Here is a 13,890-nt window from a genome sequence, read left to right as displayed (position 1 = left end):
ATCCTTGTGCCTAGCAATCAAAGCGGCTAACACTATTTCGCGTGTAAGCTTGTTTTTGGGGTCTGTTTAGAATGGTCGTTTTCTTATAGACAGGGGAGCATTTTGTATTGCGGTCGCATGTGCGACAATGCACTGGCAGGTTTTTGGACGATGACCCTGAAAAATCATTGCTATGCTTCATTAAACGTTTATTAATACATCGGCCGGTTTGGCCGATGTATTAATAGAGTATACAACTCCTTCTGCGCATGTTACGACGGGATTCTTGTGCCTTATGGTGCAGTCATTATCTCTCTTTGTCGTTTTGTTGACCATGCGACAAAGTCTTGATAGCCGGTGCGGGGCTGAAAAGACCACGTGAACCCCTGCCTTCTTACCAATCTTCTTGAGATTATGAGAAATCTTGTGAATATAAGGTATTATTGCTACCTTATTTCGCTGTTGGACTTCAGCTGAAGGGCCTGTCATCTTTCCTTTGGAGTTGTTTAACATTTTTCAAGCGACAGAAGAAGTTCCTCCGGGTATCCCCACTGCGTCAGCCTGCACACATGAGCTGAAAAGCTATCCTGAAATTTGTGCTTACATGACTTCGCCAAGGCGTTACTAAAACTAGACTGTACAATATTCCTTTTAACCAACTTTGAATGAGCAGAACCATAAGCTAAAATGGGTTTCTTGCTCCTTGGCTCGAACGCCCAGCAAACATGATGTGTGAAAAAACACGTCTTACGTGTTCCTCCGTCTTCGTCCTTGTCCGGCTACGCGCTGCAAAACCTATGCTTACTTGAACTGCCTTGATGCGTACATTAGATCTCTTTAATGTATATTACAATTCGCCAAAGAAGGACGCTCGTCACTGGGTCATTTTATTGCTCTCCTGTTACCTACTCTCAGCAACTTCGGCTAATATTACACTCAAGAAAACACAACATGTGATCTCATTGTATTTGGAGACGGTTATGCTCTTCCATACATCTTCGTGTCATGAAGATGTATGGAAGATGTATGGAAGGTGTATTGCGGAAGTAATGCGTGCGGCAGTTTATTCTAAATGCCTTAACATGGTTGGTAGTCGTGAGTTTCTCAACATATTTTGCAAGCAACACGCAATGACAGCACAGAACCTGTTGTACGCCTGTTATTACCTGATATATCGAGCAGTGCAGCAAATTAACGTACAGGTTCGATGTGACAATGTAACAGAGACTTTACTATTATTGTTGATGAACCTGGGGTAGGAAACACTAAATCTGTCCATAAAAAATAGGCAGGAATATAGAAGTGCGTAGAAGAGAATATATCAATAGGTTTCAAATAGAAGAATAATAATGCAAGAGGTAATATCAATATTATTGGTCTACGAGGACAGCTGCAGGAAAGAACTCCTAGATTAATTTCGGCTGCCTGTAGGTTACTTGACCTGCGCTGATATTTCACAGAAGATAGTTCTTTCAGTTCGCCTAGATCAAAATGAGGCTATTGATCATTGAGCTCACACACGATAATCAATCGCTGTCTCAGCATAGGCTGGCTACCACGAACGTAATTTTTTCCCGCATCATGCGCTCAACGCCGCAGCTGCTCGGACAATGGAGAAGAGAAATAAATTTCCTATCAATCACCAATAATACATAAGCTAGCTTCGTATATATTTCAACAAAATGTTATTTATTTTCGCTTCATAAAACATAAAACCCACTTGTTCCGACTCTTCGCAAAACACCCGCTATTGACTTGCTGTTGCTGTGCTGTAGTAATTCAGGGATCCTAAATCCGTTCACTGTCATTTTTCAGCACCTTGCGCTACGCGAGTAAATAAAATGTAAATAGAACGTCTTTTTATAAACACATTAAATTTTTCCCAACTTGCATTTGCCGATCACAGTTCCAGTCTATAATATATTTGAGCAGTTGACTCATTCTTACAACAAAATAATGAAAAACTTCCAAAAGAGGCAGTGGAGGACAAAAAGCAAAGTGGATATAAAATCAATAAGAAAACTCCTTCTGAAACCACCGGTGAGCTCACCAGGCTCGTCACGGGAGTGTAGTAGTACTGCCCGTAGTTGTAGAAGCCGAAGAAGGAGTCGAAACCTCTCCGTGTGGGAGCGTACACAACGCTCGAGTATCCTAGATGCCACTGGGGGAAGCAAAAGAAAACCAGTTAAAATCTCAGCACTTACAACTACCGTGTCAACAGTATTCCTGGCACTTTACGAAAGAAAATATAGATATATCATTTGTTACGAGCTGTTCACTTCACCACGAAATTCAGTCACCATGTTATTCATAGAAATAGTTTTCTGCAGCCCGACTTTTGAGCCGTTCTGAAATTTGAGTTACTATCCAAGCGTACGTTACCTATATAACGTATGGTATAAGTTCAGATGTTGAACACTGACTCTAATGACATAGTTCACGTTGTTTGTATCAAAATAGCAAGTAAATCTGTCTTTTGTTTTTCGGAACCACAATATAGTAGAAGGGGTCAAATCTGATGAACGCTTCTAGAGAACGATACTTCTTAATACACGCATGGCGATGCTTGAACAAGAGACGCATGCATTTTATCTAATGAACTTATGCTAACGGTATCAGTTTTCAGGAAATCTGAAATTGCTGCGCAAGAAGTAGAATCCTGCGTGCATATAAAATTAAGACAAACGCAGGGTAAATTCAGACAGAGTACTGCGTTCAAATATGAAAATGGCTACCGTGATTAAAACCGCAAACTTTTCATACTACAAATCAGTTAGCAATGCCATCACCACCAGAAATTGTACAGAAAAAAAAGCGGCGCATGGCGACTGTATTTTGCGCGTTGATCCCCATGTCTGAGATGCCATTTTATTCGCTCCTGCAGGTTGTCACGCGGCTTTTAATGTGTGGCCTTGGAAAACAGTTTCAATCGAGTGGTAGAAAATACCAAAATCACAATTTTTAATTAAAATTAGAGGTTTTTAGAACAGGGGGACCCAATGCGTTGGGGGCCCAAGAATATATCACGCCCCGGCGCAAAGTACCAGCCGACCGGCGAGCTTCAGAATAGGGGACTCTTCGACGCAGTGGAACCGCACCGTAGAGCCGCATCGATTGCAGCGTCCCTACGGTAGACCATGAAAACGCTTTTAAATGTACAAAAGTTAACAAAGCTATTTTATTAACTAAAATGTGTCGTTATTGTTATACGAGAGTCATTTAAAAGTACCATTGATATAAACCGCTCTCTCAGACGATACGAAATCGGCCAATGTTAGCCAATGCAGGCTGAGCCGTGGAAACTCATTTGAACCTTCCGCGCTTTCTGACGTCTGGTCCCCATAGCAAACAAACGAAGTGAACTCGGTTAAACCTAGCAGCTCGGTAGATCCGGAAACAATAAAAAAAATTATGGTGCCTTTTATCGGCAATATTTGGTGATGTGGTGTATTGAGACAAAGCACAAGCTTCGTACACATTTCATTTGCCATGAACGCACGACATCATGCAGCGGCAACGAAAAATCGAGGCCCAGGCGAGTGGCCGCCGCTGGCCGGACGCCGTTAAGGCCGGAATACATGGAGCGTTTTTGCCGCGTCAAACCGGCGTTTTACGCCTGGCGGAGCGCACTCGACGCCCGGCGTTGGAAAAAACGCGCGCCGCCTCCGATCTGGTCCTACCAGATATTTGATGCGCGGGCAGCGCGGCGTCCTCTCGAACCGGAAGCTCCTGCGGATGCGAGCCAGTAGGAACGCGGAAAGCTTGCATTTTTGGTTTGAGCGGCCGCAGTCAACATGGCCGCCATGGCCGACGAGGTGTGCGGCAGTTTGGCCACAAAAATGTGATTGTTGTAAAAATAAATGCTTAATCAAGCACGGTATGTCGCTTTTTTGTGAGTATACGACCTACTCTCGGATCGCAATGAATTTGTCTTCTCCCTGAAGCTAAACGTGCAAACAAAAAAAAGAACCGTGCCGCTGTTATCCGAGCGGACATTCTGAGGTATATTCGTTCACTTGAGCGAGCCAAATCCTTGTAAGAATATGTCGCTTAGTCTGCGCCACCTGCGTTAGAAATATGAGAGCGTGGAAATGTTGCGGCAGAAAGAATAGCAAAATGATGGTCCTGTTGGAAGATCCAAATGAAAGAAGACAGCGTTTATTGAGGGCAAGGAAAGCATAGAGAGATTGGTTGTCGTTGAAACTGTTAGTGAATGTCAACACTAGCAGGGCGAGAATTTGCGGGATGAAAGACAGTTTAACAACAAGTAGAAGAAAAGGTAACCATATGACGGCACCGGAATCTAAACCGAACGCCTTGTAATGTCATTTGCGGTCTTCTGCCAACGGCCACCACTACTCCACCAGCTTCATTAAAATGCACATGTGTTATGTGTGTTCTCTATTCTCGCGTGTCACCAGCGCCACGGCCAGTGTAGTGTTAGTAATGAATGCCGTGGCAAAAGTACTACGTAGAGCGTGATCTGGAGAGCTGTGCGAAAACACCTATTTGCAAAATGTTCATGACATTAACGGGCTGACTTATATTCAAATACATATGATATTCCACTCCTTCGTCACACTAGTAGGTCAAAGAACGTTCTTTGCCCAAATGCGTAGAATTGTAATTGAAGTACGCTCACTTTTCCTACAGCGTAGGTCCGGTACCCTAGCTTGCGCAGTTGCTCAGCCATCGTCGGAACACTGGTGTTCATGCCACCAAGCTCACCGGGATATATAACCTCATGCTGAAGACCTGCACATATGTAAGCACGAAAGACAAGAGGTAAAATTATGCAAAGCATAAGCAGTTTCCACCTGCTTTGAAATATTGGAGAAGTGGGCGCAGTCAGGCTAGTTGGTTTTGATTCTCAGGACGAAGTCATTCCAAATACTTAGACAGGGATAAAGGTGTCGAATGAGACGATCGACAAACAATGACAATTTGGAAAGAAACTCAAACTCAGTTACCGGCAACAGCGTTTCTGGCTTAAATTTATTTGAGTTACCTAACGCTCCAATTGAGACAAAATGAAACAGGCTAGCGAAGACTGCTCTCACAGTGGAATTTGATTTTCGCCACTTAGCGCCGCCTAAACTCCATCAAACACGAGTGGTAAGGACTGAGTCCAGTTTCAGAATATCGAGGACTGAGGTCGTGTACAGAGTTTCGAGTGATTCTCTTGCAGCAAAATTCACCAGAAAATACCGTAATGATTGCAAAGGGACGCGTCACACCTGGGATAGATTCATCCTTCCTAGTGGTTTTTCAGACCGCTAAAAGGAATTCCTGCGAGTACGCCCTGTAGAGGCACCAACCTCCTTCTTAAGCATCATAGCAGCGCTCTTATAATGCCAAGAAAGTGTGTTTTGGTGCATCGTAATATTTCTTTAGCGAAGAAAACCCTGAACAGCGGCGAAGCAGATTGCTGAAGCGCTCTATGGTTTGTAGAAGTATTGCGATACCAGGAAAAGCTGTACAATAACATTTACTCTATTTGTTTTTCTTCCACTCTATTCACTCGCATCCACTCATTAATTTCCGTCTTGTTTATTATTTTTGTGTTTACGATTCTGGTTTGCATAACGGCAATCGACTCGGTTTCTGCGGCGTCATCGAGTGAGAATGAAAGCAGTGAGACGCCACTGGAAATGGACACTCACCGAGCCTGATTGGGTAGAGTCCTGTCAGGATGGCGGCGCGTGACGGCGTACACGTAGGCAGAGTGTAGTACTGGCTTAGCAGAGCTCCGTTTGATGCCAGGGCGTCGAGATTTGGCGTCGGTATCTGGCAGGCGCCGAATAGTGAAGTGTCTGCCCATCCCTGTGCATGTGGTGAGCAATATAGTCTCCGTCGTCCTGGCTGGTGCATGGATAGCACGCGGTGAAATATTATGCATTGTGTGAGGGCGTTTTATATTACCCTGGCTTTCTTCTCCTAGTTTACTGCGTAAGCATCCACCAGTTTCCAGAGACCAGTGCTCCTTCGGCAATCTTAAAAGGAACGTCCTTTGACAGCCACATCAGAAAGTACGTACGTGGGAAGTCAGCAAAAGTCAACAACAAAGCCATGTTATTCACCTCAGAGCGAAGTGCAAATTCTGCCTGTCTTTTTTTCAGTTCAGTTCAGTTCAGTCGTTCAGTCGTGTCCGACTCTTCGTGACGCTATGGACCATATCACGCCACGCTTTCCGGTCTCTCACTATCTTCCTAACATCACATAACTTCATCTGCAGCGCCTCGGGGATGCCATCTAGCCATCGCGTTCGCTGCCTACCCCTTCTCCGGTGACCATCAACCTTGCCTAACATCAAATCGTTCTCCAGCGACTCCTCTATTCTCATCAGATGACCAAAGTAGCTGAGCTTTAACTTTAGAATTTGACCCTCCAATGAGCAGTCAGGGCTTATGGCCGGCAATATCGACTGATTTGATCGTATGGCAGTCCAAGGAACTCTCAAGAGTCTCCGCCAGCACAATTCAAAAGCGTCAATTCTTCGGCGGTCAGCCTTCTTCACAGTCCAACGCTCGCATCCATACATCACAACTAAAAAGACCATAGCACGAATTATTTTTTTTACTCACTACGACATTCGAATTTAATGTGAAAACGCGGTGAAGTTTTCACTCGCCGATATCTTTGTCACTAATAAAACAAGAAAGAATACTTTTTCTCAAAATATGATGGTTCGCTGACCATCTAGCGGGTTTTTTTTTTTTTTTCAAATGATGGCAAACAATTAGCGGCCGTGCAAGAAATATGTCACTTTGGTACAAACGTTACCTGAGCTAGTAGGATTTGAGCACTTAGGCAGCCACCGCCGTGCGTTACATTGTATGAATATATCAGTTCAAGTTGGCATTGTTGAAGCTGTGTTTTGGTAATTTGTCAGCATTTTTTTCTGGTTGGAAAAACAAAAAGTATCTGTGGATACAATCTTTTTTATTTCACTGTTTTCATCTCCAGGTTTTTCCCACCCCTTTTAATAAGACCCATCACACTGCTCCCTCAGACTTCCTTTTTTGTTTTAACCAGCAATTCGTTATATGGCTATTTCTGAGTACGTGGACGACGGTTTGACAGCAACAGTCACATTCATAGGAAAAGATGGACTTTCTTCACCATCATTCGGCTGAAGATCGCCACTCCCGTAGCAAAAATATGGAAACATCGCTACCATCGTTTGTACGTGAAAGGCGATGCGGCCTAGCCTCTGTTGTTCGGGCTAAAAGGAAACTTTATCGGCGCTGTCGTAATCCCGTGGACCACGGAGCTCCAGAACCAGGAATCTAGCCCGTGTGTTACTCCGCACCCGCCACTGAACCCGTGCGTTCTGAGCCTATGCATGGGAACGGCATGGGCAATTCATCAGACACCGCAGTTTCGTGCCGGCTCAAGAAACAAATGTCATGCTCCTGGATACTCAGTATTTCCGTTCTTTTAACCTTGGAGACAACTAAATCCGTAAGAACTTTTTATTACTTACTATATCATCTGCCAAGATGAAGATTATGTGTGGTCGCTGTGCTGAAGCTCGAACGGTTGAAAGCAGCAGGCAGGTAAGAAAGGCCGCGATCATCCTGAAATACAATGCCGAGGTGCACTTCGCAACCGGTTTAAAGCGCGAAGTAGAATAGAAATGAAACAAATCAGAAGACATCACAAAATCATTCTCGAGAAATGTCTGCACACCACCCTTCCAAGCCCCGCTTTTATAGTTTTACCACACCAAAAAGTAATATTGTTTGATTCATTGATTAACTGATTGATGGTAAAGATTTTATTTCCATCGCAAAAATGGTGACTACCTCCTTTCCACCGGCGCGCAGGCATTGTAACACGGGGAGTAGTGAGAACGTGGATCAGAGGCTGCAGGCAGCATGGCTTCTTGTGGCCTCTTCTGCCAGATGGTTGGTGCTCCGCTGTGCCTGAGGGTTCGTGCTTCGAAGAAGATTCTCCCAGGCTTCTTTATTTGAGATATTTTCTCCCCCTCCAGGCGATTGTCGTCACTAAATTATGTGACCCAGAGGTCCCTCTTGCCACACAGTGTTCGCACTGATCAATGTCATTAAACTCCAGCAGCGCGTGAAACGCCCAGACCGGGCTGATGAAGGTATTAGTCAGCAGCTGCCTCCACGCGATGGCTTCTCTATTATTTGGGTCAACATCTGGCGGTGACACCAATTTGCATCCAAATTTATAACGAATTATAATTTCCCCATAATTTTTCGGACGCTCGTCCTGTGTCCAGTGTACGGGAAGCTCTATACTGTTACCCACAAGTAGACAGAACAAGCTAGCTCGTGAGCCACCTCGTTACCAGGGACGGCACCATGCGCTTGTCCAAATGACCTCCGTTTTCCTATTCAGTGTTTTTTTGGGTGGGGATTATGGCTGTATTCGACGATATGCTCCCCTTTCCAAAATTTTGGATGGTAGTTTTGCTGCCGCCAATGATGAATTTGGCTTCTGTTCCCACGCAAGCGAGCGCTATCGCAACCTCCTCCGCGGTCTCTACGTTGCGGTCTCTGATAGCTGCCGCGGATACCTGCGTCACTCGGCCATCGACTGCCGAGGCTGCCGCCATACCTGTTCTGCCACTAGCCGCATCAATGTGTGCAGCTTCCTTCGCTTCCATGTCTTCGAAGCTTCGCTCTAAACTCCTGCTCGTTTAGCCCTTCTTTCCACGTTGAACGCTAGATGCTTGTTTATGGGGAAGGAAGGACTGCCAAGGCATTCCTGCTTTCCCTACTAATTTCGGCTTTCGCTTGAATCCCTCTGCGTGGGTAGAGTCCTACTTTTGCAAGTCACCCTGTCAGACTCGTTCGTACTTATTCTAATTGGGAGACTCGGAGCGCCTCCACCGATTACATCTAAATTTTGTGCATTCCAAGTTTGAGCAATCGCTCGGCAGAGGTGTACATATGGTCAGTCCAAGCACCTTTTTAACTCATAACTCTGATCAGTTTAGTGTTTCCTTTTCTCCGGCCTTGATGTCGAGGTAGGGAGTCACGAAACTGATTGTACTTATTGCGTAAGACTGGATACGTTTTTAGTAAACTTCTCTCCTTAGGAACTCTTCCTTTAGTCCCTATCTATTTTAAAAATTTAGCAGAAGGGCTATTGTACTTTTGTGTACTTTGGATTGTCGTCATTGAAATTAATTGTAATGCCTACGCGCCATTCTTGTCTTCTTGCCCTTGCTTGAGGTTTTCGTTGCAAACATTGACTTGTGCGCAGTTAACAGTCCATTAACACCGTTCATGATAGAGGTAGTAAGCCGGTATATATTTTTCCATAGAATAACGCTATCCCACATTGATAATCGAAAATTTTGAAGCGCTTACGCTTCAGGAGTTTCACTCTAAAAATAAATTGCTTCGACGTATGCAATGCGTTTTAAGTAGACAGCACACATGAGTGATTTTGACTCCTGTCTAGAAAGGTTTGTCAGGAATCACTAAAGCAAAAAAGCATTAAACATTTTTTAGAGCTTTCGGTTATCGATACACTTCCCAAATTATTCGGAAAATATGGCTAATTTGTCATTTTTTATACATGAGACATGTGTCGTCTGTCCGAATCTGAGACATTTCGAAATAAGCCACGCGCAGGCAGAAGATCTGTCACGAAATCGGCGCACATTTTCATCAAGCCGGTGCGGCGCGACGCCCGCGTGCAAAAGCATGGAGAGAAAAGCCTCCTTCCCCGCGCGGGAGAGCGCGTAACTTTGTACGCGTTGTCGTAACCCTCTTTCCCATTGCCCGGGGAGGACGGTGGTTCATCGGTCTGGAACGCGCCAGAAAATTCCAGAATCTTCTATGGGACCTAGCCAATGACGACGCGCGGCTCAACGGGAGGAGAAGAGAGCGCTATAACCAGCGAAGCTAAGTGTGTGTGCGCGCTAGCTTTGACGCGTGTTAACAAACAGACGCGGCGCGCCCTATTTAAAGCGACCGCGCCGCTTGTTAAGTCAGTCAGTCAGTTCGTCAGTGTTTTGCGACGTGCTCGCCTGTTCTTCGGCTGGACTCCCGGGGATCACCCGCTGCTGGCAAGCCCACGGACTTTCAAGGGAGCGGCGCTCGTCTCGTATGGCGGCCACATAGTGACTCTTGAGGCGTCGGACTGCAACAGTGCCCGGTGAACAATTTGGTGTTTGTTTATGTAACTCTCTCGTGTTTGATCTGTTGTAAAGCCTGTGTTATTGAATCATTCTGTAGTTGCATGCTTAGCGTTTGTATTCTGTGAACCTCTCGTCTGTTGTATTTCAAGTGATCTTGCGTATTCATTTGTATCGTCTCTTGCTGTGCATAAATTGTGTTTTGTTTGTTACTTCTGACTCCGATCCTTCCTCTGGTTTGAACCGGCGACAGCTGGGCACCAAACGGCCACCCCCTTCTGTCACTACTAGGTAGCTTAATTCCGGCTGAGCTTGCCACGCAGGTCGAGGGCATCTCCTTAGCGACCGGAACAGCTATCCCCACTCACTCTAAGGGTGCCTGGGAGTGTGCGCACCGTTAAGGGCGCATCGTTAATAATACCCCTCTTAATTATTAACGGGTGACAATTATTCTGGCGTCCGCGACAGGACGTTTGGTGCACTCAAGCTCAGAGGACGGAGAACGAGTTGGAAGAGTTTACGAAGAGGTCGTAAACAGTGTAGCAGCAGAGCGGTAGCGAGAGGTAGTGCCGCGCGGAAGCGTTTAGGCGAAGTTCGCTAAGCAGTGTTTAGGCTACACCCAGACGGTTCGCGCTTCAGATATGAATCTGAAAGAGTTGGTTGAGGCTGGCACCCAGCTGGGGTTGTCCGGTGCCGAACTGCGCAAATGGGTTAGCCAGAGAGAAAAAGAGCAAAAAGAGAGAGAGAAGAAAATGAACGAGAGAAGGCTCGAAAGGAGCGGGAAGAGGAATTTCAGCGAGAAAAAGAATTACTTACTATGAAACTTCAGCTCCAAAAGTCGGGGAACAACAACGGTTCAGCTGAAGTGCATAGCTCCAGTGAAGGACATAGCTTCCGGATAGACGCAAGTAAATTGATTCCGAAATACGACGAGAGAAGAGACGATCTCGACGCGTTCCTCTTGCGTTTCGAAAGGATCGCCATAAACGCAAATTGGACAGATAGTGAATGTGCTACCACCTTGAGCACTTGCCTTAGCGGCGAAGCATTAAGTGTTTTTGGAAGACTTCCTCCTGAAGATGCAGGCAGCTATAACAAAGTGAAAGCTGCATTGCTTAAAAGGTTTAGCTTTACGACGGATGGGTTTCGTGAGAAGTTCAGGACTGGAAAACCTATGGACGGTGAAACGGCAACACAGTATGTTGCGCGACTGAGTCATTATTTCGACCGCTGGACTGAACTCTCAAAAATTAAACTAGAGTATGGCGCACTTCGCGAACTCCTAATTAAGGAGCAATTCCTGGGCAGCAGTCACCCTGGTCTATCGCTTTATTTAAAAGAAAGAAAAGCGAATAACCTGTAAGAAATGATGGAACTTGCGGACCAATTCCTAGAAGACCAGGGAGGTGAAAATTTGAGCAGGATTGTAAATTCTGAAACCCCTCAAAAGCCCGAATTCCAACAGACACAACCTATAGTAAAGTCACCCCCGAGGTGCTATCTCTGCGGACAACTAGGCCATTATGCACCTAACTGCCGCAAACTCGCAACCAATAATCCATCCTCGTGTTGGAAATGCGGACAGAAGGGCCACAAAGCAATGTCGTGTCCCGATGCTGACAAGGCAGCACCGCAGGCGGCATGCGCGAGGACTCCGTCAGAGTCGGAATATCGCCTGGAGGAAGAAGATGCCGATGGCTTTGTTGAGCTTAAGAACGGCAAGAAAGTCCGCGTGGTGCACGGCCAAGAGGAGGAGGAAGCAGAGAGAGGGGTTAATCGTAAGGACAAGAAAATCCGGCTGGTGAACGCCGTAGTAATCAGTAAAGCAAAAAAGCATTAAACATTTTTTAGAGCTTTCGGTTATCGATACACTTCCCAAATTATTCGGAAAACATGGCTAATTTGTCATTTTTTATACATGAGACATGTGTCGTCTGTCCGAATCTGAGACATTTAGAAATAAGCCACGCGCAGGCAGAACATCCCCTTGGCTGAGTCCGCCATCCAACCCAACGGAATATTTCAATGGGCAATCTGAAGCAGCTCTCAGTGTGCTGGATCCACCCAGGTGTCTGTCGCGATCCAATCAGCAATCAATATCACAAAACTGTATCGAATTTCGAAACAAAGGCTTTGGATTCAACGAGATAACAAACGTTTGTTTCAAAGCTTAAGCTCAAATTCTCCCTCAAGGTCAACGGCTGCGAACGTTTGACCTTGAACTCTTGCTTTGTGCAGGAAAAGTAGTTGTCGACAAGCTCCCAGCTCATGTACGTTCGGCGGAGGGCAGAAACATCACATACCTCCCAGCGGCCATCAATTGCAACGTTAGCACCAATTCTGCCTTCAGTTATGCCCTTCATTTTGGAGGCCCAAATAGGGGCCAAACAATTTTTCGTGCGGGGAAAGGGAACGTTCCCAAAGCCGGGCGGCACCAAACGCGCTCTGGAAGGTGGGAGGAAAGTGTGTGTGTGTTGTCCAGAGATCGCACTCCGCGCGCGCGTATGCGCGTGATCTTACTGCTTTTATTGCAGTTTTTCGATTGCTATGCCATTGCTGCTAGAAGCTGATAGCAGTGTCACATCTAGCGCGACGAGCTCGCAGCAGTAATAGCAAAGTAGGCGAAGGGCATTAAAGCAGTTCGCTCACACGCATCCGCGCGCATGGTGCGCGATCTCCGAAAAGCATACTCCAAACAAACACTTAATATTAAGCGCGACCTGTTTTCAGCAGCAAATTGGTAAATTAGGAAAAAAAAGTAGATTGACGGGAGCTTGAGAGAGCGCTTACACATACGCGTGCAATGCATGCGACCTCGCTCCTGAAGAGCTCGTGTTCACCGAAGAGATAAGATTGTGAGGGGTGAGAAAGTGAGCAAATACAGGACTCATCCTTGGCAGGCCTTATATAAAAATTTGACCGTAAAACTTAATCTCTGTCCTAAAAATGGCGCGACGTTCGTGCAAACGCAACATACATAAAATGCATACATACATCGCGTATGGGCGTAGGGTAACTGCGTGCACTAGCCTCCCTGTGATCGTTCACCGGCTCTTCTGCGTTTCGGTCCAAGTTGTATTCGAAAAACTTTCAAACCTTCAGAAGAGAGGATGCATGTTAGCGGTTCCGTGCCAAGCTAAGCGCTGCTCTTCAGTGGCTCCTCAAATATTAAAGGGCGTGGGCCGGCGCTCACTTTTGCTTTCTAACGTAGTGCTGGCGAACGACCCTCCTCCTCCCCCCAGGCACCCGAAGGTTGTAAACAAAGATGCTAATCACCACAGCGTGTAATGAGCCTACACACAAAAGATATACGACTCTAGACGGTCTTCGCAAATTGCACAAGCGAAGCCAAACTGGCACGGCGTCAAGAAACAGGGACAGATTACGAAGGCCATGGACACAAAGCAAACACTATCGTAGCCGTCTTTCCACTGGCATGGTGACATAGACAGAAGAGACAGAAAAGAGATAGAGCGAGAAAAAAAGAAGCAGAGGTTTATTTCCTCGCGACTACACCTCAGCTTCCAAGGATGCGAAGGTTTGTCGAATTATCCGGTACGGAGGTGGACCGCACTTCCCTCCCTTGCCTCCAGTACCTAGTTTCCGCAGCTCTGGACTTTGCAAACTAAGTTCCGCATATGCGTTGTTATTATCGGGCTTCTAGCCGCGGTTCCCTCGGCTCCTGCAGCGGTCGACGACAGGAACAGAGCGAGTGTCGGCGAGCGCCTGACGCCCTTTTGCACTCCCCGCTGCTGCTCCGCATGACAACGTCGCATTGAGTAGAAGCCTTC

The 13,890-nt window shown here is 46.1% G+C and overlaps 1 protein-coding gene across 1 annotated transcript in view; it reads right to left on the bottom strand.

Moving 5' to 3' along the window:
• Positions 1-13,890, bottom strand: part of LOC146196141 (arylsulfatase B-like) — a 55,681-nt gene that overhangs the window by 15,672 nt on the left and 26,119 nt on the right. The window contains exons 2-5 of the mRNA XM_084596331.1: positions 7,466-7,559; positions 5,643-5,802; positions 4,622-4,734; positions 2,030-2,140 (exon numbers count right to left, since the gene is read on the bottom strand). Of these exons, the coding sequence (XP_084452457.1) occupies positions 2,030-2,140; positions 4,622-4,734; positions 5,643-5,802; positions 7,466-7,558 (477 nt within the window). The 5' untranslated portion in view covers position 7,559. The remainder of the gene's footprint in view (positions 1-2,029; positions 2,141-4,621; positions 4,735-5,642; positions 5,803-7,465; positions 7,560-13,890) is intronic.

This window comes from Amblyomma maculatum, chromosome 3, assembly GCF_055883805.1.
Source record: "Amblyomma maculatum isolate TAMU_Amacu chromosome 3, ASM5588380v1, whole genome shotgun sequence".
NCBI lineage: Eukaryota > Metazoa > Arthropoda > Arachnida > Ixodida > Ixodidae > Amblyomma > Amblyomma maculatum.
Note: the sequence above shows the minus strand (reverse complement) of the source record. Positions and strands in the feature narration are given on the sequence as shown.